Here is a 22,744-nt window from a genome sequence, read left to right as displayed (position 1 = left end):
ACGTCAGCAAATGACATTTTTATCATGTAGGGAAAGTGAATACAAGCCACTAATGTATTATTATCCATATTGCCTCCTTTACTGGCTTGATTCATTTTTCCATTATATTATATACGGCTCGTTTCCATGGTTACGACCACCCTGTAAATCCAGCAGTGGTGGTCATGCTTGCACACTATAGGAAAAAGCACCGGCTGGGACCATAGTAGTGCACGCAAGCCAGCATTTTTTTTTCCTAAAGTGTGCAAGCACGACCACCGCTGCTGGATTGCAGGGTGGTCGTGACCATGGAAACAAGCAGTGTATAATGTGATGGAAAAATGAAAGGAGCTGTCCAGGTTCAGAGCTGGAACCGGACATATTCCCATCTTCACCCCTCCGATATGAGCATGGGAGCATTTCATGCTCCGATGATCTCCCTTGCCCTGTATCGTGCAGGGCAAGGGCTTTTTTTGTTTACATTGGCAAACTACTAGGCTGAGGCTTCCGCCCAGCAGTTCTCCCGGTGACGTCACCGGCTCTGATGGGCGGCCTTTAGCACTTTTACAGGCTAGGGCAGAGAGACAGTCCTCCCATTAGTTCCGGTGACATCACCGGGCTCACTGCTGGGCGGAAGCCTCCACCTTGCAGTTCCTATGGAGCGGCCGCTACAGCACCGGATATCCTAAAAATCCCTTTGCCCTGCGTGACTCAGGGCAAAGGAGAGCATCCGAGCATGAAATGCCCCGATGCTCAGATCACGGGGGCCAGAAGGGTGAAGATGGGGATATATCCAGGTTTAGCTCTGACAATCCCTTTAAATCAAGCAATATGGACAGTCTCACATTGTGATTGTCCAAAAGCAGCTAAAATTTAACCAATTACAGGTCACAAAATCCAAATAACACTTGTTTCTTTCTTTTTATATTTGCCTAGTTGCAAGGTAAACATGGATCAGTCATAACAATCCTTTGCGTATGTTTTTGGAACGGTTCCAGGTTCTCAAATACAGATTCCCTGCTGAAAATCTGTGTTTTTTCTTGGAAAAACTAACAGCATTGATGTATTCTTGATGGACCCAGTGAAAGCAATTCTAGAGATATAGAAGGCATGTATTGTTCTATACAGGGAGGAACGTTCCAGAAGCTGAAGAAACACCTAGCGCATCCTTCCCTGAGAAGCCTGGAACCCCTTCAAGGGCAGGTATAACAAAGGGGGCTGCAGGGCCCAGACCCCCCACATCACCATGGCCTGATGTCAGGGTATAAGCCAGTCTTATGCATGTGATAGCAGTCCGCAGCAGTGCGAGGCCGGGGCCACTATTAGGGCCCCCGCTGTCTGTCACGAGCCCTCGTTAGACTCTGCTTTGTCCTTGCTCGGTCCCATGAACTCTATTCCGTCCACCGGGATCTCCTTGTCCTTAATGGCTTTCTGTAAAACACGAGCGGAACGTTAAAGCCAACCCGGCCGCCATTACAGCCCGCACCTCCTCTCCCCTCACCTGAACACAATGCCGGTAGCGCAGGAACAGCTGGTTACACGGGTCCCCGCTGCCCTCCCCTTTAAGAAACTTCTCCGCGAACCACCGGTTGAAGCACTGATCATATTCGCGCTTCATTTCGGTGCATTCCTCCCCCACGCTGTTCATAACGCCAGGACAACCCGCAACTAACAAGTAGCACTTGTACTATTCCCGACAGACATCTACACCGAGGTCAGGACGCCATCTCATTCCGGGGCAAGGCTCAGAAAGTCTATAGACAGGTGCCCTTACTAAACATGGCCGCCGCCGCGCTTATCAAGGTCACGCTGGCGTCATGACGGTCGCATTTGTTCTGACGTCACACGCAAAGACAAATGCTTTTTAAAATGTCGCTGCAAATGGCAGCTATCCGCTACTGGCGGACGGCGGAGTTCAGGCGGCTCCTGTCATTACAGAGTAAGGTATAATCAATTTCGGGGTGCTAGCACTGGGAGGGGAGCAGAAGCCTGTGGTAACCCCATGACGTTTTCTTTTCAGGTACCACAGTGTCCGACATGGAGCATGGAACCTGACACAAACACCCAGGTGACATCATTACTGGGTGACAGTAGCTTCAGTAGATGGTTTATTAATATAATGGGCATATTAAAGGGGTATTCCGCTTATAACAAGTTATTTCCTGTCCACAGGATAGCTATCAGATTGATGGCCATGATCACAAGAATAGAGGACCCGTACCCCAAAATGAAGTGCATGGTTGAGGATGTATTCATTCTCTATGGGACCGCAGGAAATAGTCAAGTCCTGTACTTGACTATCCCTGTCAGTTCCATAGAGAATGAATGGCGCACATACTCGTCCGCCGTTCATTTCGAGGTAAGTAGTCAGACCTCCACCTATCGAAGAGCTATCCTCTACTCTGTGCATAAGGACAACTTGCTAGAATTGTAATACCCCTTTAAGCCACATACTCTTTAAAGCGTTGACATCACAGTGTACTCTCTATTTTCTGTATCACTTTGTCTAAACCTGCTGTTATCCTCTGGAATTCACTTACGTGGGACTGTCTTACAAATCCGACGCAGTTGTACTAGTAAAACAAAAAGGCAAAGCATGTGGATATACACGTCCCATCAATGTTTATCACTGGGAACCTGTCACCGGGATTTTGTGTATAGAGCTGAGGACATGGGCTGCTAGATGGCCGCTAGCACATCCGCAATACCCAGTCCCCATAGCTCTGTGTGCTTTTATTGTGTAAAAAACGATTTTATACATATGCAAATTAACCCGAGAGGAGTCCTGTATGTGAGAGGAGTCAGGGACAGGACTCCTCTCGGGTTAATTTGCATATGTATCAAATCGTTTTTTACACAATAAAAGCACACAGAGCTATGGGGACTCGGTATTACGGATGTGCTAGCGGCCATCTAGCAACCCATGTCCTCAGCTCTTCACACAAAATCCCAGTGACAGGTTCCCTTTAAGTGTCTGATCAGTGAATGGTCACACATTAGCACTGCTGCTTCATTCCAGTGTATAGGACCCCCACCAATCAAGACACCTATCCCCTATCCTGGAGGTTTTTCATATTTGCATTACCAATAGAGTACAGCCATCCATAGCGAGTTAGCTAAGGATTTTCTAACCATAATCTGCAGTTTTTTAGCTGGTCTTCTGCCGCTTTCAGCCTTTGACATTCTGCAGATTAAAGGGGTTATGCAGCCAGTACATACTGAAGGCCTACCTTCAGGACAGTGCATCAGTATCTGATCGGTGGGAGGGGGTCCGACCCCTGATCAGCTGTTTGAAGAGGAGGCGGCACTTGTGCAAGCGCTACTTCCTCTTCAAGATTCCACTGCCCATTGTCTCGAAGGCACAGCATAATTAAGGCTGGGTTCAAACAAGCGTGTCCGGATGCGTCCCGGTGTATTGCGGCAAACCCGCGCAAGTAGGAATGCAATTGCAGTCAGTTTTGACTGCGATTGCGTTCCGATGTTCAGTTTTTATTGCGCGGGTGCAATGTGTTTTGCACGCGCGTGATAAAAAACCGACTGTGGTACCCAGACCCGAACCTTTTCACAGAAGTTCGGGCTTGGGTTCGGTGTTGTGTAGATGTTATTATTTTCCCTTATAACATGGTTATAAGGGAAAATAATAGCATTCTGAAAACAGAATGCTAATAAACTCACCTTCTCCTCTTGTTCCCGGTCTCTTCTTTACTTCTTTAATGATGAGCTGTGGGCTAAAGGACCTTTGGAGCATGTGATCTGACGTCACCAATCACATGGTCCATCACCGTGGTGATGGACCATGTGATCTGACGTCGCCACAGGTCCTAGCCGGTAGTTCATCATTAAAGAAGTAAAGGAGAGACCGGGAACTACGCGAACAAGAGAAGGTGAGTTTATATTTTTTTTAACCGTCAATTGATCACCTACTAAGCATTCTGATTGCAGAATGCTATTATTTTCCCTTATAACCATGTTATAAGGGAAAATAATATAGTGAATAGACTGTCACCTAGCAACCATGCGTGAAAATCGCACCGCATCCGCACTTGCTTGTGATTTTCACGCAACCCCATTCACTTCTATGGGGCCTGCGTTGCGTGAAAAACGCAGAATATAGAGCGTGAAAATCACCGCTCATCTGAACAGCCCCATTGGGATTCAGTGCGGAATACTTGCCCGTGTGAACACAGCCTAAAGGTGCTTGTTCCATTCGCTTTAATGGGACGAGCACTTGTAATTACACTGCGCTGCCAACGGGCGGTTTAATCTTACAGAGGAAGTTGAGCTCACACAAACCGCTAACTGATGGGGGGTACCGACCCCTACCAATGAAATATTGACCTGTTTGAGGATAGGTCATCAATATGTACTGGCTACATAGCTACTTTCACATCAGTGTTTTTGCTGGATGTGGCAGGGTTCAGCAAAAACACTTCTGTGATAAAATAACTGGCTACATCTGTTCTGAATGGATCAGATTGTATTATCTCTAAAAAAAAAAAACAGCCAAGAAGGATCTATCGCTAAAACCATTGTAAGTGAATGGGGGACAGATCCATTTTCTTTCATGTCTAAGAAAACTGATCCGGAACCATTAACTTACATTGTATTTCATGCCGGATCAGTATCCCAGTATCACTGCTTGCAGTGGTTTTGCGTGGGAACGCAACTAAACAGCATTCTGGTGCACTCAGTTCAGGCCACATTAATAGTGAAAGGGGACAAAACTGAAGTGTTTTCCTTCGGTATTGAGATCCTATGATGGATCTCAATACCGGAAAGGAAAATGCAGATGTGAAAGTAGCCTTAGAAACCCACTGCGCAAGCCCATGTACATCCCACAGCATGAGACTTCTGAAATGTCATCCACTTCCTGCAGTGTATAAATCATTTAGCCCTTCCTAAACGGTACAAGTAAAGCTGCACCCAAGGTAAGTTATTCGCTGGACCCAGAAAAATAGCAGATTTCTCAATTTAGAATAGATCAGGCACTCCAGCTGTTGTAAAACTACAACTCCCACCATGCTTTGCTGTAGGCTGTTCGGGCATGCTGGGAGTTGTAGTTTTGCAACAGCTGGAGGGCCGCAGGTTGAGCATGCCTGGAATAGATTATACACAGTGCAAGGAGGAGCGACTGTCATTCAGATCAAGTTCCTAACACTACAGTGGCCACTAATCCTAGGGCCAGTTGGAATATTAAACATTTTTAGAAATAACCTAATCTGAAGAGGAATCCAAATCAAATTCCTCAACGCAATGCACTGATAATCTGCTGTTTTCCACAGCAGAGGGGCATGCTGCAGATTTTCTACACTGAGTGAATGTCAAACCCCATTTACTAACACTGCACATTCTGCAAGTGACCGTACCTAAGTGGAGTTGTGGCATCACCAACAATGTGAATGTGCTCAGGTTCATATTATACCATTCACCCTATACTAAAACCATGCACATTACAGGTCACTTCAGACCTTATTGGACCTATAAAGCCATTAAAACAACTATATATATATTTTTAGGATGGTCACGTGTCCGCAGAGGTAATTGATCACCTAGAGCGTTTGGCATTAGTTGACTTTCGCAACCAAGAAGGGGTAGAGCGCCTGGAGAGGGCAATTCAGTTTGCCGGTCAGCTGCACAATGTTAACACAGAAGGAGTCCAACCATTATCATCTGTGTTAGAGGACAGGTATGTTTTCAGAATGGTGTACCTCACCCAAAAAAAAAAAATATATCGCACCACTCTAAATCCAGATACGTCTGTTGTAGAGCATTGCACATGAGAAGTGACACCGTCACAGCTGGGAACTGTACAGAACATCTACTGGAAAATGCGCAGACTGTTGTGGAAGATTATTTTGTAGCCCCTCCAGGTATTTATTATATCTATACTTTTACATTTGGAGATGTTCATTTTAAGCTAATATAATCTTATATCAACAGGAAACATTCCTTTGCCACCACCAGACCATATGTACCACTCCTCCAGCGACAATGGCGATTGATGACCCCCCCCGGATCTGTAGCTTGCTAAAACAAAGAATGCAGCACTAGGAAAACTCACTGTTTTATTAGGACAGCTACAGATGTTTATTTTATTCAACTGAAACACTTTCATAATAAAAGGAAACACATACAAACTTGATTGGGGATTAAAAGTTATTCCAAATAATATCATACTAACAAATTGGTTGGAGTAGGTCAATATAGAAGACAACCATGAACATTCCCTTATGTTTGTCTCAGCGCCAGAGCATTCCACCTTGTTATATCCCGTATACCTATGACTCACTGCACACTTATTCAAAACATCAGATTAGGCACAATACTGTCTGTTGCCTGCTTAAAATATGACAGAAATTAAACCATAAATGTCTGATGCCAATAGCACACATCTCCTAAAATGGAAAAAAAAAAAAAAAAAAGTAATACGGGCAGAAAATAATGGTATAAAAGACATTTGATGAAATCCATCAGTCGTGGAATGTAAGAGCAGATGGTCTTCAGAATTAAATCCATAGAAAGTGTCCCTGCGTGGCAGCTCAGTACTGTCGGAAGGGGGAGGCATAACGGGGAGAACGACGACTTTGATAGGGGGAATCACGCCCTCTAGAGCGGGATCTGGATCGTGAATAGCTGGCATTTCTTTCTGCACAGACACGGATGTAGGAGGTTTCACCCTAAAAATGAAAAAAATAAAAATTTAGGTTTGTCTACATGTCAGTGCATGCAGCAATTAACAATGTAACCATTTAGAGCCACCATCTTACTTCATGAGAACGAAACTTAGTGTCATCCAGTTTCCTCAACGCATACTCCATGTCTTCCTTGCGAATAAACTCCACAATCCCCATTCCATCTTTGTGTACATCAGCATAACAGACATCTCCAGCTTCCCTCATATGATCCTTAAGATCCTGCCAACTCCCAGATGGGGGAAGACCTGAAACAAACATAAAAAAGTAAAAATTACATTTATATTGTTTAAGCCTTTAGAAAGTAACAGGGGAGGTTACAGTGGCTAAACACAAAGTCCATCAGAATGAGGTTCTACAATGTTACATGTTCCTACATGTGAATGAAGCAGTGATTGAGCATGAGCTGACGCTCCAGTCATACTCCGAAGGGACTGCTGGAGGCGGCCAAGCCCAGCACCACACATTGGACCGCTGCTTCATTCATACTGCATGATTCGTTGGGGGTCCAGAGGTCAGATCTCTAACACTTATTCCCTATGCACAGAATAGAGGACAAGTATTTATCTTAGGACAATCCCTTCAATTCAGGTTACAAGAATAAATTGAGTTGCAAATGGCTGGAGTAGCATATACAGATTATCCAGCGCATCTATAAGAACGATGGAAGTCTGCAAATGGTCTTCACTGAGCAGATCCTACCATTTTGTGTCTACAGCTCCCATGCAGACCTCTGGTTACTGCGCATATTTCTGTTCTTCTACACGTTTTACTCTATTCCCTGTGCTCAAACTTCTTGTTGAGCAGAAAAGCTACACTGGACTGCATGGAGAACATTGCTGCCTTCTGTCTGCGAAGGTTCTCATTTATCCAGGTCATGGTAGATCTGTAAAGAATAAATCAAGGCAACTGCACTTACTGTAGATTTCTTGAAAAAGTTTTTACGTCCCAGAGAATTCTTGTACAGTCACTCAGAATTGAGAAAGCTCGTTGGAAGAACGAGTGAAAAGTTTTCAAGAAATCTACAGTAAGTCCAGTTGCCTTGATTTATTCTTTACAGATATTGCTGCCTTCTCATACACAATCAATGACCACCACATATGCAATAAAGGACTTTTCAGGCCCTCCAAAGACAAATGTCACTGTGGATGTCCTGCCACCGCTGGAATGCACATGAGAAGCAGCGAGAGACTGCAAATTGTTAAAAAATGATATAGGGGTTGTCTCACGTCAGCAAATAGAATTTATCATGTAGAGAAAGTTAATATAAGGCACTTACTAATGTATTGTGATTATCCATATTACCTCCTTTCCTGGCTGGATTAATTTTTAAATTACATCATACACTGGTCGTTTGCACAATTACGACCACTCTGCAATCCAGCAGTGGTGGCCGTGCTTGCACACTATAGTAAAAAGCGTCGGCCTATGTGCACTCCTGGCCACCAAAGAGGCAGATGCACGGCAACCACTGATGGATTGCAGAGTGGTCATAACCCCTGGATACAAGCAGTGTATAATGTGATGGAAAAATTTATAAACTCTGCAGAGGAGGCAATATGGCAGGAATGGCCAACCTGTGGCTTTCCAGCTGGAGAGCCTCAGGTTGGCCATCCCTGCAATATGGATAATCACAATACATTAGTAACTGCCTTGTAATAACCGTCTACATGATAAATGCAATTTGCTTAAGTGCGACAACCCTTTTTAAGAACCAAGCTTATTGGTGGTGGCCCGACTCCCGGCATCCCCATCAAGCACTTCTGGCATTAGCTAATGCATAGTGTAGTAGATGGAGCCAATTACCATTCACTTGAATGGGGCAGCGCTGCAGCAGCCATAGTATAGACAGCCATAATTTTTTCATTGATATAGCTGTGTGAGGGCTTGTTTTTTTGAGTGATGAGTTGCACTTTAACCACCTCAGGACCGCCGTACGCAGGATTGCGTCTTTGCGGCGGCCCTGCTCTTCTGGGTGGACGCGCCGGTGCGTCCTCTCGCGAGACGCGAGATTTCCTGTGAACGCGCGCACACAGGCGCGCGCGCTCACAGGAACGGAAGGTAAGAGAGTTGATCTCCAGCCTGCCAGCGGCGATCGTTCGCTGGCAGGCTGGAGATGTGTTTTTTTTAACCCCTAACAGGTATATTAGACGCTGTTTTGATAACAGCGTCTAATATACCTGCTACCTGGTCCTCTGGTGGTCCCCTTTGTTTGGATCGACCACCAGAGGACACAGGTAGCTCAGTAAAGTCCCACCAAGCACCACTACACTACACTACACCCCCCCCCCGTCACTTATTAACCCCTTATTAGCCCCTGATCACCCCATATAGACTCCCTGATCACCCCCCTGTCATTGATTACACCCCTGTCATTGATCAACCCCCTGTAAAGCTCCATTCAGATGTCCGCATGATTTTTACGGATCCACTGATGGATGGATCGGATCCGCAAAACGCATACGGGCGTCTGAATGAAGCCTTACAGGGGCGTGATCAATGACTGTGGTGATCACCCCATATAGACTCCCTGATCACCCCCCTGTCATTGATTACCCCCCTGTCATTGATCACCCCCCCCTGTCATTGATCACCCCCTGTAAAGCTCCATTCAGATGTCCGCATGATTTTTACGGATGCACTGATAGATGGATCGGATCCGCAAAATGCATCCGGACGTCTGAATGAAGCCTTACAGGGGCATGATCAATGACTGTGGTTATCACCCCATATAGACTCCCTGATCACCCCCCTGTCATTGATCACCCCCCTGTAAAGCTCCATTCAGATGTCCGCATGATTTTTACGGATGCACTGATAGATGGATCGGATCCGCAAAACGCATCCGGACGTCTGAATGAAGCCTTACAGGGGCGTGATCAATGACTGTGGTGATCACCCCATATAGACTCCCTGATCACCCCCCTGTCATTGATTACACCCCTGTCATTGATCACCCCCCTGTAAAGCTCCATTCAGACGTCCGCATGATTTTTACGGATCCACTGATAGATGGATCGGATCCGCAAAACGCATCCGGACGTCTGAATGAAGCCTTACAGGGGCATGATCAATGACTGTGGTGATCACCCCATATAGACTCCCTGATCACCCCCCTGTCATTGATTACCCCCCTGTAAAGCTCCATTCAGATGTCCGCATGATTTTTACGGATGCACTGATAGATGGATCGGATCCGCAAAACGCATCCGGACGTCTGAATGAAGCCTTACAGGGGCGTGATCAATGACTGTGGTGATCACCCCATATAGACTCCCTGATCACCCCCCTGTCATTGATTACACCCCTGTCATTGATCACCCCCCTGTAAAGCTCCATTCAGACGTCCGCATGATTTTTACGGATCCACTGATAGATGGATCGGATCCGCAAAACGCATCCGGACGTCTGAATGAAGCCTTACAGGGGCGTGATCAATGACTGTGGTGATCACCCCATATAGACTCCCTGATCACCCCCCTGTCATTGATTACACCCCTGTCATTGATCACCCCCCTGTAAAGCTCCATTCAGACGTCCGCATGATTTTTACGGATCCACTGATAGATGGATCGGATCCGCAAAACGCATCCGGACGTCTGAATGAAGCCTTACAGGGGCATGATCAATGACTGTGGTGATCACCCCATATAGACTCCCTGATCACCCCCCTGTCATTGATCACCCCCCTGTCATTGATCACCCCTCTGTAAGGCTCCATTCAGACATTTTTTTGGCCCAAGTTAGCGGAATTTTTATTTATTTTTCTTACAAAGTCTCATATTCCACTAACTTGTGTCAAAAAATAAAATCTCACATGAACTCACCATACCCCTCACGGAATCCAAATGCGTAAAATTTTTTAGACATGTATATTCCAGACTTCTTCTCACGCTTTAGGGCCCCTAGAATGCCAGGGCAGTATAAATACGCCACATGTGACCCCATTTCGGAAAGAAGACACCCCCAGGTATTCCGTGAGGGGCATATTGAGTCCATGAAAGATTGAAATTTTTGTCCCAAGTTAGCGGAACGGGAGACTTTGTGAGAAAAAAATAAAAAATATCAATTTCCGCTAACTTGTGCCAAAAAAAAAAAATTTCTATGAACTCGCCATGCCCCTCATTGAATACCTTGGGGTGTCTTCTTTCCAAAATGGGGTCACATGTGGGGTATTTATACTGCCCTGGCATTCTAGGGGCCCCAAAGCGTGAGAAGAAGTCTGGTATCCAAATGTCTAAAAATGCCCTCATAAAATGAATGTGGGCCCCTTTGCGCATCTAGGCTGCAAAAAAGTGTCACACATGTGGTATCGCCGTACTCAGGAGAAGTTGGGGAATGTGTTTTGGGGTGTCATTTTACATATACCCATGCTGGGTGAGAGAAATATCTTGGTCAAATGCCAACTTTGTATAAAAAAATGGGAAAAGTTGTCTTTTGCCAAGATATTTCTCTCACCCAGCAAGGGTATATGTAAAATGACACCCCAAAACACATTCCCCAACTTCTCCTGAATACGGCGATACCACATGTGTGACACTTTTTTGCAGCCTAGGTGGGCAAAGGGGCCCATATTCCAAAGAGCACCTTTAGGATTTCACAGGTCATTTACCTACCTAACACACATTAGGGCCCCTGGAAAATGCCAGGGCAGTATAACTACCACACAAGTGACCCCATTTTGGAAAGAAGACACCCCAAGGTATTCCGTGAGGGGCATGGCGAGTTCCTAGAATTTTTTATTTTTTGTCACAAGTTAGTGGAAAATGCTGATTTTTTTTTTTTTTTTTTTTTTTTTATACAAAGTCTCATATTCCACTAACTTGTGACAAAAAATAAAAACTTCCATGAACTCACTATGCCCATCAGCGAATACCTTGGGGTCTCTTCTTTCCAAAATGGGGTCACTTGTGGGGTAGTTATACTGCCCTGGCATTCTAGGGGCCCAAATGTGTGGTAAGGAGTTTGAAATCAAATTCTGTAAAAAATGACAAGTGAAATCCGAAAGGTGCTCTTTGGAATATGGGCCCCTTTGCCCACCTAGGCTGCAAAAAAGTGTCACACATCTGGTATCTCCGTACTCAGGAGAAGGTGGGGAATGTGTTTTGGGGTGTCATTTTATATATACCCATGCTGGGTGAGAGAAATATCTTGGCAAACGACAACTTTTCCCATTTTTTTATACAAAGTTGGCATTTGACCAAGATATTTATCTCACCCAGCATGGGTATATGTAAAAAGACACCCCAAAACACATTCCTCAACTTCTCCTGAATACAGAGATACCAGATGTGTGACACTTTTTTGCAGCCTAGGTGGGCAAAGGGGCCCATATGCCAAAGAGCACCTTTCGGATTTCACAGGTCAATTTTTACAGAATTTGATTTCAAACTCCTTACCACACATTTGGGCCCCTAGAATGCCAGGGCAGTATAACTACCCCACAAGTGACCCCATTTTGGAAAGAAGAGACCCCAAGGTATTCGCTGATGGGCATAGTGAGTTCATGGAAGTTTTTATTTTTTGTCACAAGTTAGTGGAATATGAGACTTTGTATGAAAAAAAAAAAAAAAAAAAAAATCATCATTTTCCACTAACTTGTGACAAAAAATAAAAAATTCTAGGAACTCGCCATGCCCCTCACGGAATACCTTGGGGTGTCTTCTTTCCAAAATGGGGTCACTTGTGGGGTAGTTATACTGCCCTGGCATTCTAGGGGCCCAAATGTGTGGTAAGGAGTTTGAAATCAAATTCAGTAAAAAATGACAAGTGAAATCCGAAAGGTGCTCTTTGGAATATGGGCCCCTTTGCCCACCTAGGCTGCAAAAAAGTGTCACACATCTGGTATCTCCGTACTCAGGAGAAGGTGGGGAATGTGTTTTGGGGTGTCATTTTATATATACCCATGCTGGGTGAGAGAAATATCTTGGCAAAAGACAACTTTTCCCATTTTTTTATACAAAGTTGTCATTTGACCAAGATATTTATCTCACCCAGCATGGGTATATGTAAAAAGACACCCCAAAACACATTCCTCAACTTCTCCTGAGTACGGGGATACCAGATGTGTGACACTTTTTTGCAGCCTAGGTGGGCAAAGGGGCCCATATTCCAAAGAGCACCTTTCGGATTTCACAGGTCATTTTTTACTGAATTTGATTTCAAACTCCTTACCACACATTTGGGCCCCTAGAATGCCAGGGCAGTATAACTACCCCACAAGTGACCCCATTTTGGAAAGAAGAGACCCCAAGGTATTCGCTGATGGGCATAGTGAGTTCATAGAACTTTTTATTTTTTGTCACAAGTTAGTGGAATATGAGACTTTGTAAGAAAAAAAAAAAAAAAAAAAAAAATCATCATTTTCCGCTAACTTGTGACAAAAAATAAAAAGTTCTATGAACTCACTATGCCCATCAGCGAATACCTTAGGGTGTGCACTTTCAGAAATGGGGTCATTTGTGGGGTGTTTGTACTGTCTGGGCATTGTAGAACCTCAGGAAACATGACAGGTGCTCAGAAAGTCAGAGCTGCTGCAAAAAGCGGAAATTCACATTTTTGTACCATAGTTTGTAAACGCTATAACTTTTACCCAAACCATTTTTTTTCTACCCAAACATTTTTTTTTTATCAAAGACATGTAGAACTATAAATTTAGAGCAAAATTTCTATATGGATGTCGTTTTTTTTGCAAAATTTTACAACTGAAAGTGAAAAATGTCATTTTTTTGCAAAAAAATCGTTAAATTTCGATTAATAACAAAAAAAGTAAAAATGTCAGCAGCAATGAAATACCACCAAATGAAAGCTCTATTAGTGAGAAGAAAAGGAGGTAAAATTCATTTGGGTGGTAAGTTGCATGACCGAGCAATAAACGGTGAAAGTAGTGTAGGTCAGAAGTGTAAAAAGTGGCCTGGTCTTTCAGGGTGTTTAAGCACTGGGGGCTGAGGTGGTTAATAGTATTAATTTGGGGTACTTTTCTATAACCACATCTTATCCCATAAAAATAAATGTTGTCACATTCCAACAGCTGTAGCTTTTATTTATTTTCCAGTTGATGTAGCTGTATAGGGGCTTGGTTGTTCTGCATTTTTTATGTTCAGTGAGGTTTAAGAGGAAGAGATACTACAGACCCCCGCACTCGAAAGGCAGAAAGCAGCTCTACACCACAATCACGCACAGCGAGCACAAGAAAAAACCCTGGGGATGCCCTCCTACCAACAAAGCCTCTAATCAAAAGGGAACACTCGGCAACACAAAGCTTTTCAGCATGAGGGCTGCTGGTATCATTTGCATATAAATAAAAGGTGACTGCTATGCCTACTATCTTAAGGTGGATTTACACTGCCCAACTGTTAAGGAAGTTCATAAGAACGCTGGTTTCAGATAATCTGCCTGTGTACAGGGGCCGCAGATCACCCCATGAACGAGCAAAATGCTCATTGGTTGGGTGAACCAATCTTGTGGGCGTAAACGGCACTCTGCTGGCCAGAAACAATGAATCGGTTTAGGGATCACTGCATGTAAATGCAGCGCTTCACCTCCACTGACGAGCAAGTAGTTGTCAGGAAGGAACGCATCCTTCCCGTTAATCGCCTGCTGCATTGGCCTGTGTAAACCCGCCTTTAGGCGAGACAGGCGTTTGTCATCCTTAGGCCTCTCTCCCACGACCGCATGCCCTCTGAGATATATACGGTCCGTGAGCGGGCCATATGTCCCGGAGCAGCATTGATGAAGCGCACAGCATCATAGATTACAGTGATGCTGTGCATGTCGGGCTGCCCACAGGACTATTGTCCTGCACTCATGAAGAGAGAACAGATTGTGGTGACCACGCTTACCATGGGTTGTCACAATCTGCCACAGTTCAGCTGCGCTGAAGCCGCTATTGAGTAGCAGCCTAAGGAGCATGCAAGCACAGGCAAGGAGCCTCATCATCCCAGCTTGCCTGTGCTGCAGTAACACTAGCAGGCACTGCTTCCCTACAGCACTGAAAAGGTGTCGAAAACCCCTTTAAAGAGGTCCTGTCACTCTTCCTGACATGCCTGTTTTAATAGCTACTTGCATTCCCTATCTAATATGACTATGTTGTTCCATTACTTTATTATTTCAACTAGAAGTTATGAATTGCTAGCAGTCTGCAGTAAGGGTACAGAGGGTAAATGACCCAATGTAGGATAGGCTGTCCGTCTTAGCCGACTAACTAGTAGCTCAGTGGTCTCAATAATTATTATATGGTGAACTGAGTGTGCCTTGTGAGATCTAATACGTAACCTTTATTAATCTCTTTAAAATAGACGAGACAGTGTTACTAAAATTCTTTCAGACGCACTTGTGTGTATAGCTCTTTGATAGAAGAGGATTAGAGTTAGACAAGTAGGCTTAGCTGTATAGCAAATACTGAGCATTATCTGCAGATCTCGCCCAAGAAGCAACCCCCACCGCTAACCGCCAAGCCCTAACTAGGGCAAAAGACCACAGAAATCCTCTTCTCCCATCAAAGAGCTATACACACAAAAGTGCGTCTGAAAGAATTTTAGTAACACTGTCTCGTCTATTTTAAAGAGATTAATAAAAGGTTACGCATTATTAGATCTCACAAGACACACTCCGTTCACGATATAATAAGGGTACAGAGGGGTGGTAACAAATTCAGGGTGTGTACTTGCACACTCACTCTTATCCAATCAGTGCTGCCATTTCCAGACTGTGTTGGTACACCCCCCCCCCCCCAATTTTTTCCTTCCCCTCTGTACCCTTACTGCAGACTGCTAGCAACTCATTCATAACTACCAGTAGACGTAATACAGGAATGGCACAACATAGAGCCATAAGAACAGATGCTCCAGAATTGTTATTACATGGGGAATACATGACGCTATTAAAACAGACATGTCAGGAGCGGTGAGAGGTACTCTAAAGGGAACCTGTCACCGGGATTTTGTGTTTAGAGCTAAGGACATGGGCCGCTAGCACATCCGCAATACCCAGTCCCCATAGCTCTGTGTGCTTTTATTGTGTAAAAAAACTGATTTGATACATATGCAAATTAACCTGAGACGAGTCCAGCGTAAAGGAGAGTGTAAAGGAGCTCAGCACCGCATCCTCAGAATCTCATCCTTGCTCCCCGACGTAAGAAAGCTAGAATGCCGTAATCTCGCGATGCGCAGGCCGTTCCCTGAGGCTGATATCAGCACAGGGAAGGAACACAATGACACTGCACATGCGCTAGCTCACGCATCGCGAGATTAGTTTTTTTTACACAATAAAAGCACACAGAGCTATGGGGACTGGGTATTGTGGATGTGCTAGCGGCCATCTAGCAACCCATGTCCTCAGCTCTATACCCAAAATTCAGGTGACCGTTTCCCTTTAAGGACTTGTCTCATGAAGAAAACGTATCCACTACACATGATAGGGGTAGGTGTCTGATCGGTAGGGGTCCGATTCTTCGGGTCCCTGCCGAATAGAGTTGTACTGAGTACTGATATTTTGTTGCCCGGTTCGGTTTGATACGGAGATCTGATGCTACGCTGCGCTTGTGACATGGGAGCTCCTCACACAGCCTGTGGCAGGCCTCCAGCCTACTGATAACAGCTCTATGGGGGCTGCCATAGCACTTGTACTCAGACATTCCCATGGAGTGGACACATACATTTTTGCCACTCCATGCAAACGGGGTGCATACTCTTCTGTTCTCGTGATCTGTGGGGTGCCCCCTAGTGGTGTGACTCCCATCAATTAGACATTTGTCTTCATGGAGCAGCCCCTTTAAGCCCAAAAGGTATAAGATGGGCACATTTTCTGCCCTATAATCACTAACGAGAGTAAGTGATCTGGCAGTCTAATACTGCCTCCGATTGCCAGATCACTTGTCCATCGGGCTATTCAAACCTTTCAGCATGCTGAAATATCTGGAGTTGCCAGCTGCAGATTGTGCTGCGTGATCATTATCTGCTGCCAGGAAAACATATGTCCTGCATGGGGACGAGTGAGAGTGATGGCATAGCCATCGCTCCTATCCATGCTGCGGGGTATGTAATAGCAGCGGTGGCCTCTGCCAGCTATCTGGCAACTGCTGGGAGGGTACGCTTCTTTCCCGACAACTGCTTCCAGCATAGGGGTGTCTAATACACCCTTAAAGAGGACCTTTCACCGCTCCTGACATTCCTGTTTTAATACCCATGTAATAACTATTCTGGAACATCTATTCTTATGGCTCTATGTTGTGCCATTCCTTTATTATTTGCACTATAAGCCATGAATGAATTGCTAGTAGCCTTCAGTAAGGCTACAGAGGGGAGGGGGGTCTACCTGCACAGACTCACTCTATTCAATCAGTGCTGCCATTCTCAGACTGAGCAGGCACCCCCCCCCCCCCCCACCCAATTGGTTACCACCCCTCTGTACCCTTACTACATGGCTAATAGCAATTCATTCATAACTACCAGTAGAAATAATACAGGAATGGTACAACATAGAGCCATAAGAATAGATGCTCCAGAATTGTTATTACATGGGGAGTAGATGGAGCCATTACACAGACCTGTCAGGAGTGGTGAAAGGTCCTCTTTAAATCTTCGAATATGGATTGAAGATTACAAATTTACTAGTTTAATCAATCATAATATGGACTATAACTGTAGACAGGGCTCCAGATAGAGAAATTGGCTGCTTAGAACCACCACTAAAGGGTTAATAAACAGAAAAGTTTAAAGGTGTTGGCTGCTTTGTACCCAAATTCCCACTCACCAGTGTGATATGAATTAAGCTTGCCATATGGCCTTACTGCAGCCCCTGGGTGGCAGTGTAAACAGGTACTGGCACTTTGTCTTATAATGTGGGCATGAGCTGAAGGCAGAAAGTGCAGGGGCAGATACAAGATATCTATCACTTCCCTCAAGATTCTGCATCTATGCTGACCACTTTCAATGCACACATAGTAAAAGACAGACATGTCATTTTGGGAAGGCTACTGGTGTCAGTGCCTGTTTACACTGCTACCCATGGGTACAAGGGGGCAACTCCATGGAGCTATGGTAAGACCAGGGGCCATTACACTCCAGTGTGTTGCGTTACTGAATTTCAGGTACAATGTGATCAAACTACTTTTCCAGGATTACAAAAAATAAAATAAGTCTCCTTTCTCCCCCAAAAAAATGTGCCCTGCCTGTCTACGTGTCCTATTGTGTCTTAGTCCCATTCACTTAAATAGGACTGAGCCACAATAGACTTACAAACCATGGGTGTACGTTTTTGGGAAGAAGGCAGACATGTTTTTGTAATCCAAGTTAGTATACTTGATCTGTTGTACAATGGAGGTCATTTAAGCGGTTATCCGATATCTAAAATATCTGCCCCCAATGCCCGGGCCTCTTGTATGGATTACACCCAGGTCGCTCCGGATCCCTGCACGACCGCCGCTCAGATCGAAACATCCAGCGACAGAGGTGCAGCCAACAGCAAGCCGCAACTCTGACCAGCTTCCAGGGCTCCACAGCTAGTCTGTCATTAACTGCAACCCCCATCGCCGGATGGTTTGAGCAACAGGGAGATGTAATCCATACAAGGGACCTGGGCATTGGGGGGGATATTTTAGATATTAGATAAGCCCTTTAAAAGGGTTGGCCAGTTTATATTACTAGCTGCATCCATCCAGCTAGTAATAAGCATTCTTAAACTATCAGCACTGACGTCCAATAGTTTAATATGAATAATTTATGTTTACACACAGGTCCTCCTTGACCTGCCTGCTGATGCTGCTCCGGGAACATGGCCGTTGGAGGATGCCATCAGCGGCCTCCGTTCACTTATACTGGAGACAGGGGAACTGTCTGTCCACAGTGTAAGTGAATGGACTGAATCTTCTGGCAGTAGATCAGTAGTAGTCAGCAACTAGCCTTGTAAAACATCTGCCAGGGGAAAAAAAAAGCACAAGTCCAGTTGCTCTTATTTATTCTAACTTGGGGTGGGCGATATGCGATATAAATTTGTGCATATCGCTGGACCGCGATATGATCGCGCTCTCGGCACGCACCATGTTCTCTTGAGCCGGCACAGTGGAGAAGGAGGGAGTCCCTGTGCGCGGCTGCCGCTGACCACCAATGAAAACAGAGTAGGAGGAGGAGGGACTGTGGCCACTGCGCCACCAATGAATGTGCCGGCCATATAACCGATAGGAGCCCCAACATTACACTGCTGGGACTCCGATAGGTTACCATGGCAGCCAGGAGTCACCCTACTTAAGTCCTGGCTGCCATGGTATGTTAGTGCGCAGCATTATACTTACGTGCGCCGTGGCCGCCAGTCGCTCCTTTTCTCATAGGTCTGTGCCCACTGCCACCAATGATTAATACTGGGGGGGGGTTACAACACTAACATCAGGATATTAGAATGCTACCTTCCATATTGCCGTCCATCGCCAATTTTCTCAGAAAAACACTTTTATTCAATATGATACTTAGATTCTATAGGTGCCCAGGGCGGCGTTCATGCGGCCGGTGCCCAGGACCCTCGTAGCTTTTCATACAGATTCGCCGCGCCTGCGCACTTCATTCCCCATTATGGGCAGAGACACAAGAGCGTTTAATGTGCATGTGCCGGCCCGTACATCCCGATCTAGCCGGCCTTGTGCCTCTGCCCACAGCGGGGAATGAAGTGCGCAGGTGCGGCAAATCTGTTGAATGGCGCTGTATTTCTCACTAAGAGGCGGACGTAATCAGAAGAACCTAGGACAGGCCAGAGGGGTGAAAGGGGAGGGGTCACGTCTGAGAAGCCCCGAGGGGCCTGGGCACCGGCCACATGAACACTGCCCCATGGCACCTATAGAAGCTAATTAACATTGAATATTGAAGTGTTTTCTGAGAAAATGGGGGGTGGACAGCAACATAGGGAATGTAATGGAGATCCTGATGGTAGGTGAAAGACTCCCTTTAGATGGGACCCGTCTGGCCGTGGAAACTAAATAGGACAAACCATTTTTTTTTTTAGGGCTGCTTAAAAAAAAAAAATCAGAACATTATCCATTGAAAATGGAGTAAGAGATTCCAGCAAGCCGCCAATATGTTTCAAAAATATTGTTCTTTATTCCATAACGGTAATTTACGCGTTTCGGCATACAGCCTTGGTCAATAGAGCAATTGTCTATTGACAAAGGCTGTATGCCGAAACGCGTAAATAACTCAATTAATGGCAATGAAATAAAGAACAATATTTTTGAAACAAGGCTGGCCATGATGAAGCGGGTCAGATCAGCCAAGACCCAACTCACAGAGCCCAAAGAACTGGGTGGCAGTAAATCTACCGCCATGCCAATTCCTATTAGTGTGCACACAACCTCTAATTCTGCCATGTCGTGTCCTTTAAGAAAGTCAAGCAGGGAGGAGGTACTACTCCCATCATCCTGGCACTTTCACTTTGCCTCACGTGTGATGCGTTACCTGAGACGAGCACTCTGTATTCCGATCTCCGGGATGGGGGCCCGTTCCTCCCACGAGGTCCTCCGTAACCGCCGCCCCCAGAGCCCCGGTTTGATCGGGGAAACTCCACGCGCAATCGACAAGAACCGAACTCGTATCCGTTGCGTCCAAACACCGCGTCCTCCGCATCCCTGGAAGAAGAGACCAATGAGAGGCGATCACCGCACCCGCCCCATCCACCGTGCGGCTGACGCACAACAAAGCCCCCGCTCGGGCCTAGTGCCCGCAAGCCTCCCGCCTCCCCCCGAGACACGCGGTAAGTGCTCCCACGGTCTGTACACACCGCACAGGGCGCTACTCACCTCGGGTCCTGGAAGCTAATGAACGCGAACGGTGCAGCGCCGCTCCCCCCGCGATTCTTCAGCTCGACGGTACGGATCCGCCCGTATCGATGGAACAGCTCCTCCAGCTCCTTCTCCCGCACATCGGCCGGTAGATTCCCCACATAAATCCGCCCATCTCCAGATGAACCCCGTGCGCTCTCCCGCTCCCAGCTAGACATCCTGCCGCTTCCTGTGACCGGCCGCGCAGAGCACGGCGGGAGAGTACCGGAAGTACCTGGTAGCGGAAGTGGCCGCGGAAGCGCGCCTTAAAGAGGACGTCATAAGGAGGAAGCGCGCCCCAAAGAAATGGTAATGTCCGCCGTGTACACGTCAGCCAAGCCGCAAAGTGAAGTCGTGAACTCGCGTCTCATTAACACACAAACAATGGAGTAATGGCGGGAGGCAGTGACTCTCAGGGCAAGGAGTTATGTAGTGGCGCCATGCTCCCCGTGAGGTCGAGGTCTGCTGTAATCACCAATCAGGGCGGCCGCTGAGGGCAGTGTCTCCTCCGGAAGGACGGCCCTTACCCGGAGCAGTCTGCCAGTCCTCCCACTGCCATTCACACGTGACTGACGGGGCCAGGCGGTAAACCGGGCCCACGCCATGTGCACACGCGGCCCACACGCCGCCTTCAGTATTCTAAATGTGGAAAACGTTAGGCATGAATATCAGGCTTTTTATAGCCCTACAGGGATGCCTATGAGAAAAATGCCATACCTAGAAGGCTACAGGGTAAACCGAAAGCCTGTTTATGTAGATTTTTTTGCTGCAGCTGTAAAGCGTGTGTTCACACTGCCTCTTCCCATTCAGCTCGTGTAGGTGAAGCACATTGAAACCATACAGGGCATATTTAGGCTGCCTGCACAGAGGTGCGGATTAAGGGCGCATTCACTACCGTGCGTTTTTTTTGTAGTCCACAAATTGCGGATCTGCAATACACAGATGCCGCCCATGTGTGTTCGGCAATTATTATAGAAATGCCTATTCTTGTCCGCGATTTGCCCTGATTTCACCCTTTGCACTGCAGGGTGAAATTTGCACAAAAAATCTGCAAAAACAATGCTGCCGATTTCAAAATCCGCTCCACAGGAAAAAAAAAAAGAAAAGCGTACATGAGATTTGGCAAGTCACATTCACTTTGCTGGTACTGTGATACTGGTATGCCAGTTGAGTGCATGCCGCCATTTTTTTTAAATCCTGCAGAAATGTCCTATCCTTATCCGCAACAGACAAGTATAGGACATGCTCTATCTTTTTTGTGGAACTGCGTAGCGGACATTCGGATACAGACGGCACATTTGGATGCAGCCCCGTTGAGATAAATAGGTCCGCATCTAATCCGTAAAAAGCAGATGTGCACCAGAACTACAGCCATGTGTCTGAACCCTGTGGCCACCTGGACATGAATGCGCACAGTTTATCCACGTGGATTCCTGTATGGGAAAAAATGCGTATTAGGGTACTTTCACACTTGCAGCAGAGGATTGCGGCAGGCAGTTTCGTCGCCGGAACTAAAAGCCAAACAAGTGGAATGTTTATATCAAAAGGTATCATTTATTATAAAATATAAATAATGGAGAGCAACAGGATGTAATACAGTACACGGAGAAGCACAGGGTAAGTAAATTCAAAGGAACCACCGTAGAACTGCGCAAGATAAAGCACAGTTCGTGCGCAATGTAAAGCACAAATAGGTACGACCAATAAAGCAAAAGCTAAGACTCTGGGAAACCAGATGAATATCACATATATGGTCACCCCAATAAGGGTATGGTACACAAGTACCACAGGCCAGATATAGTAACCCCAGAGTCGTAGCTAGCATACACGGTATGATGTAGATATCACAATCAGCCAAAAACAATAATATGATAAATATAAAGTCACTTAGGCTGAAATCAAACCATAACTAACGTGCGCCTAAGTACAAGGGACCCAGCGTGGATATATACAGTGGTACCCCGCACGTAGCATGGAACCGCGCTAAGTACAGGACGTACCTGACAAAGCCGTTGAGGTGAAACGCGCGCCGAGGTCTCGCGCCCAGGGCCGGTCATTCATTTTGCCACCATGTCTTCAGGTACGTCCTGTACTTAGCGCGGTTCCGTGCGGGGTACCACTGTATATATCCACGCTGGGTCCCTTGTAGTTAGGCGCACGTTAGTTATGGTTTGATTTCAGCCTAAGTGACTTTATATTTATCATATTATTGTTTTTGGCTGATTGTGATATCTACATCATACCGTGTATGCTAGCTACGACTCTGGGGTTA

At 45.9% G+C, this 22,744-nt stretch overlaps 3 protein-coding genes across 3 annotated transcripts; 1 reads left to right on the top strand and 2 right to left on the bottom strand.

Annotated features, from left to right (window-relative positions):
- Nucleotides 1-886: 886 nt before the first annotated feature.
- Nucleotides 887-1,743, bottom strand: TRIAP1 (TP53 regulated inhibitor of apoptosis 1). The gene is made up of 2 exons (XM_040416505.1): nucleotides 1,481-1,743; nucleotides 887-1,410 (listed from the first exon to the last, which is right to left on the bottom strand). The coding sequence occupies exons 1-2, from the start codon at nucleotides 1,625-1,627 to the stop codon at nucleotides 1,321-1,323; spliced, it is 237 nt and encodes a 78-aa protein (XP_040272439.1). The 5' UTR covers nucleotides 1,628-1,743; the 3' UTR covers nucleotides 887-1,320.
- A 64-nt stretch (nucleotides 1,744-1,807) lies between these two features.
- Nucleotides 1,808-6,445, top strand: GATC (glutamyl-tRNA amidotransferase subunit C). The gene is made up of 5 exons (XM_040416504.1): nucleotides 1,808-1,923; nucleotides 2,000-2,047; nucleotides 5,496-5,665; nucleotides 5,746-5,849; nucleotides 5,920-6,445. The coding sequence occupies exons 1-5, from the start codon at nucleotides 1,837-1,839 to the stop codon at nucleotides 5,979-5,981; spliced, it is 471 nt and encodes a 156-aa protein (XP_040272438.1). The 5' UTR covers nucleotides 1,808-1,836; the 3' UTR covers nucleotides 5,982-6,445.
- Nucleotides 6,027-20,812, bottom strand: SRSF9 (serine and arginine rich splicing factor 9). Its single transcript, XM_040416503.1, has 4 exons — nucleotides 20,452-20,812; nucleotides 20,111-20,280; nucleotides 6,747-6,919; nucleotides 6,027-6,656 (listed from the first exon to the last, which is right to left on the bottom strand). Exons 1-4 carry the CDS (start codon nucleotides 20,649-20,651, stop codon nucleotides 6,519-6,521), a joined length of 681 nt encoding a protein of 226 aa, XP_040272437.1. The 5' UTR covers nucleotides 20,652-20,812; the 3' UTR covers nucleotides 6,027-6,518.
- Nucleotides 20,813-22,744: the final 1,932 nt, after the last annotated feature.

The sequence above is a fragment of the Bufo bufo genome, chromosome 2 (genome assembly GCF_905171765.1).
Source record: "Bufo bufo chromosome 2, aBufBuf1.1, whole genome shotgun sequence".
Taxonomy (NCBI): Eukaryota; Metazoa; Chordata; class Amphibia; order Anura; family Bufonidae; genus Bufo; species Bufo bufo.
Note: the sequence above shows the minus strand (reverse complement) of the source record. Positions and strands in the feature narration are given on the sequence as shown.

Bases quoted from the DNA above. Each gene is read 5' to 3' on its own strand.
- TRIAP1 (XM_040416505.1), bottom strand. From the start codon at position 1,627: ATGAACAGCGTGGGGGAGGAATGCACCGAAATGAAGCGCGAATATGAT. The intron at 1,411-1,480 runs GTGAGGGGAGAG...CGTGTTTTACAG, and splicing joins GCTACCGGCATTGTGTTCAG to AAAGCCATTAAGGACAAGGA.
- SRSF9 (XM_040416503.1), bottom strand. From the start codon at position 20,651: ATGTCTAGCTGGGAGCGGGAGAGCGCACGGGGTTCATCTGGAGATGGG. The intron at 20,281-20,451 runs GTGAGTAGCGCC...CTCTTCTTCCAG, and splicing joins ATTAGCTTCCAGGACCCGAG to GGATGCGGAGGACGCGGTGT. The intron at 6,920-20,110 runs GTAACGCATCAC...TGTTTGTTTCAG, and splicing joins ATACAGAGTGCTCGTCTCAG to GTCTTCCCCCATCTGGGAGT.
- GATC (XM_040416504.1), top strand. From the start codon at position 1,837: ATGCTTTTTAAAATGTCGCTGCAAATGGCAGCTATCCGCTACTGGCGG. The intron at 5,666-5,745 runs GTATGTTTTCAG...CGTCTGTTGTAG, and splicing joins TCATCTGTGTTAGAGGACAG to AGCATTGCACATGAGAAGTG. The intron at 5,850-5,919 runs GTATTTATTATA...TTATATCAACAG, and splicing joins TTATTTTGTAGCCCCTCCAG to GAAACATTCCTTTGCCACCA.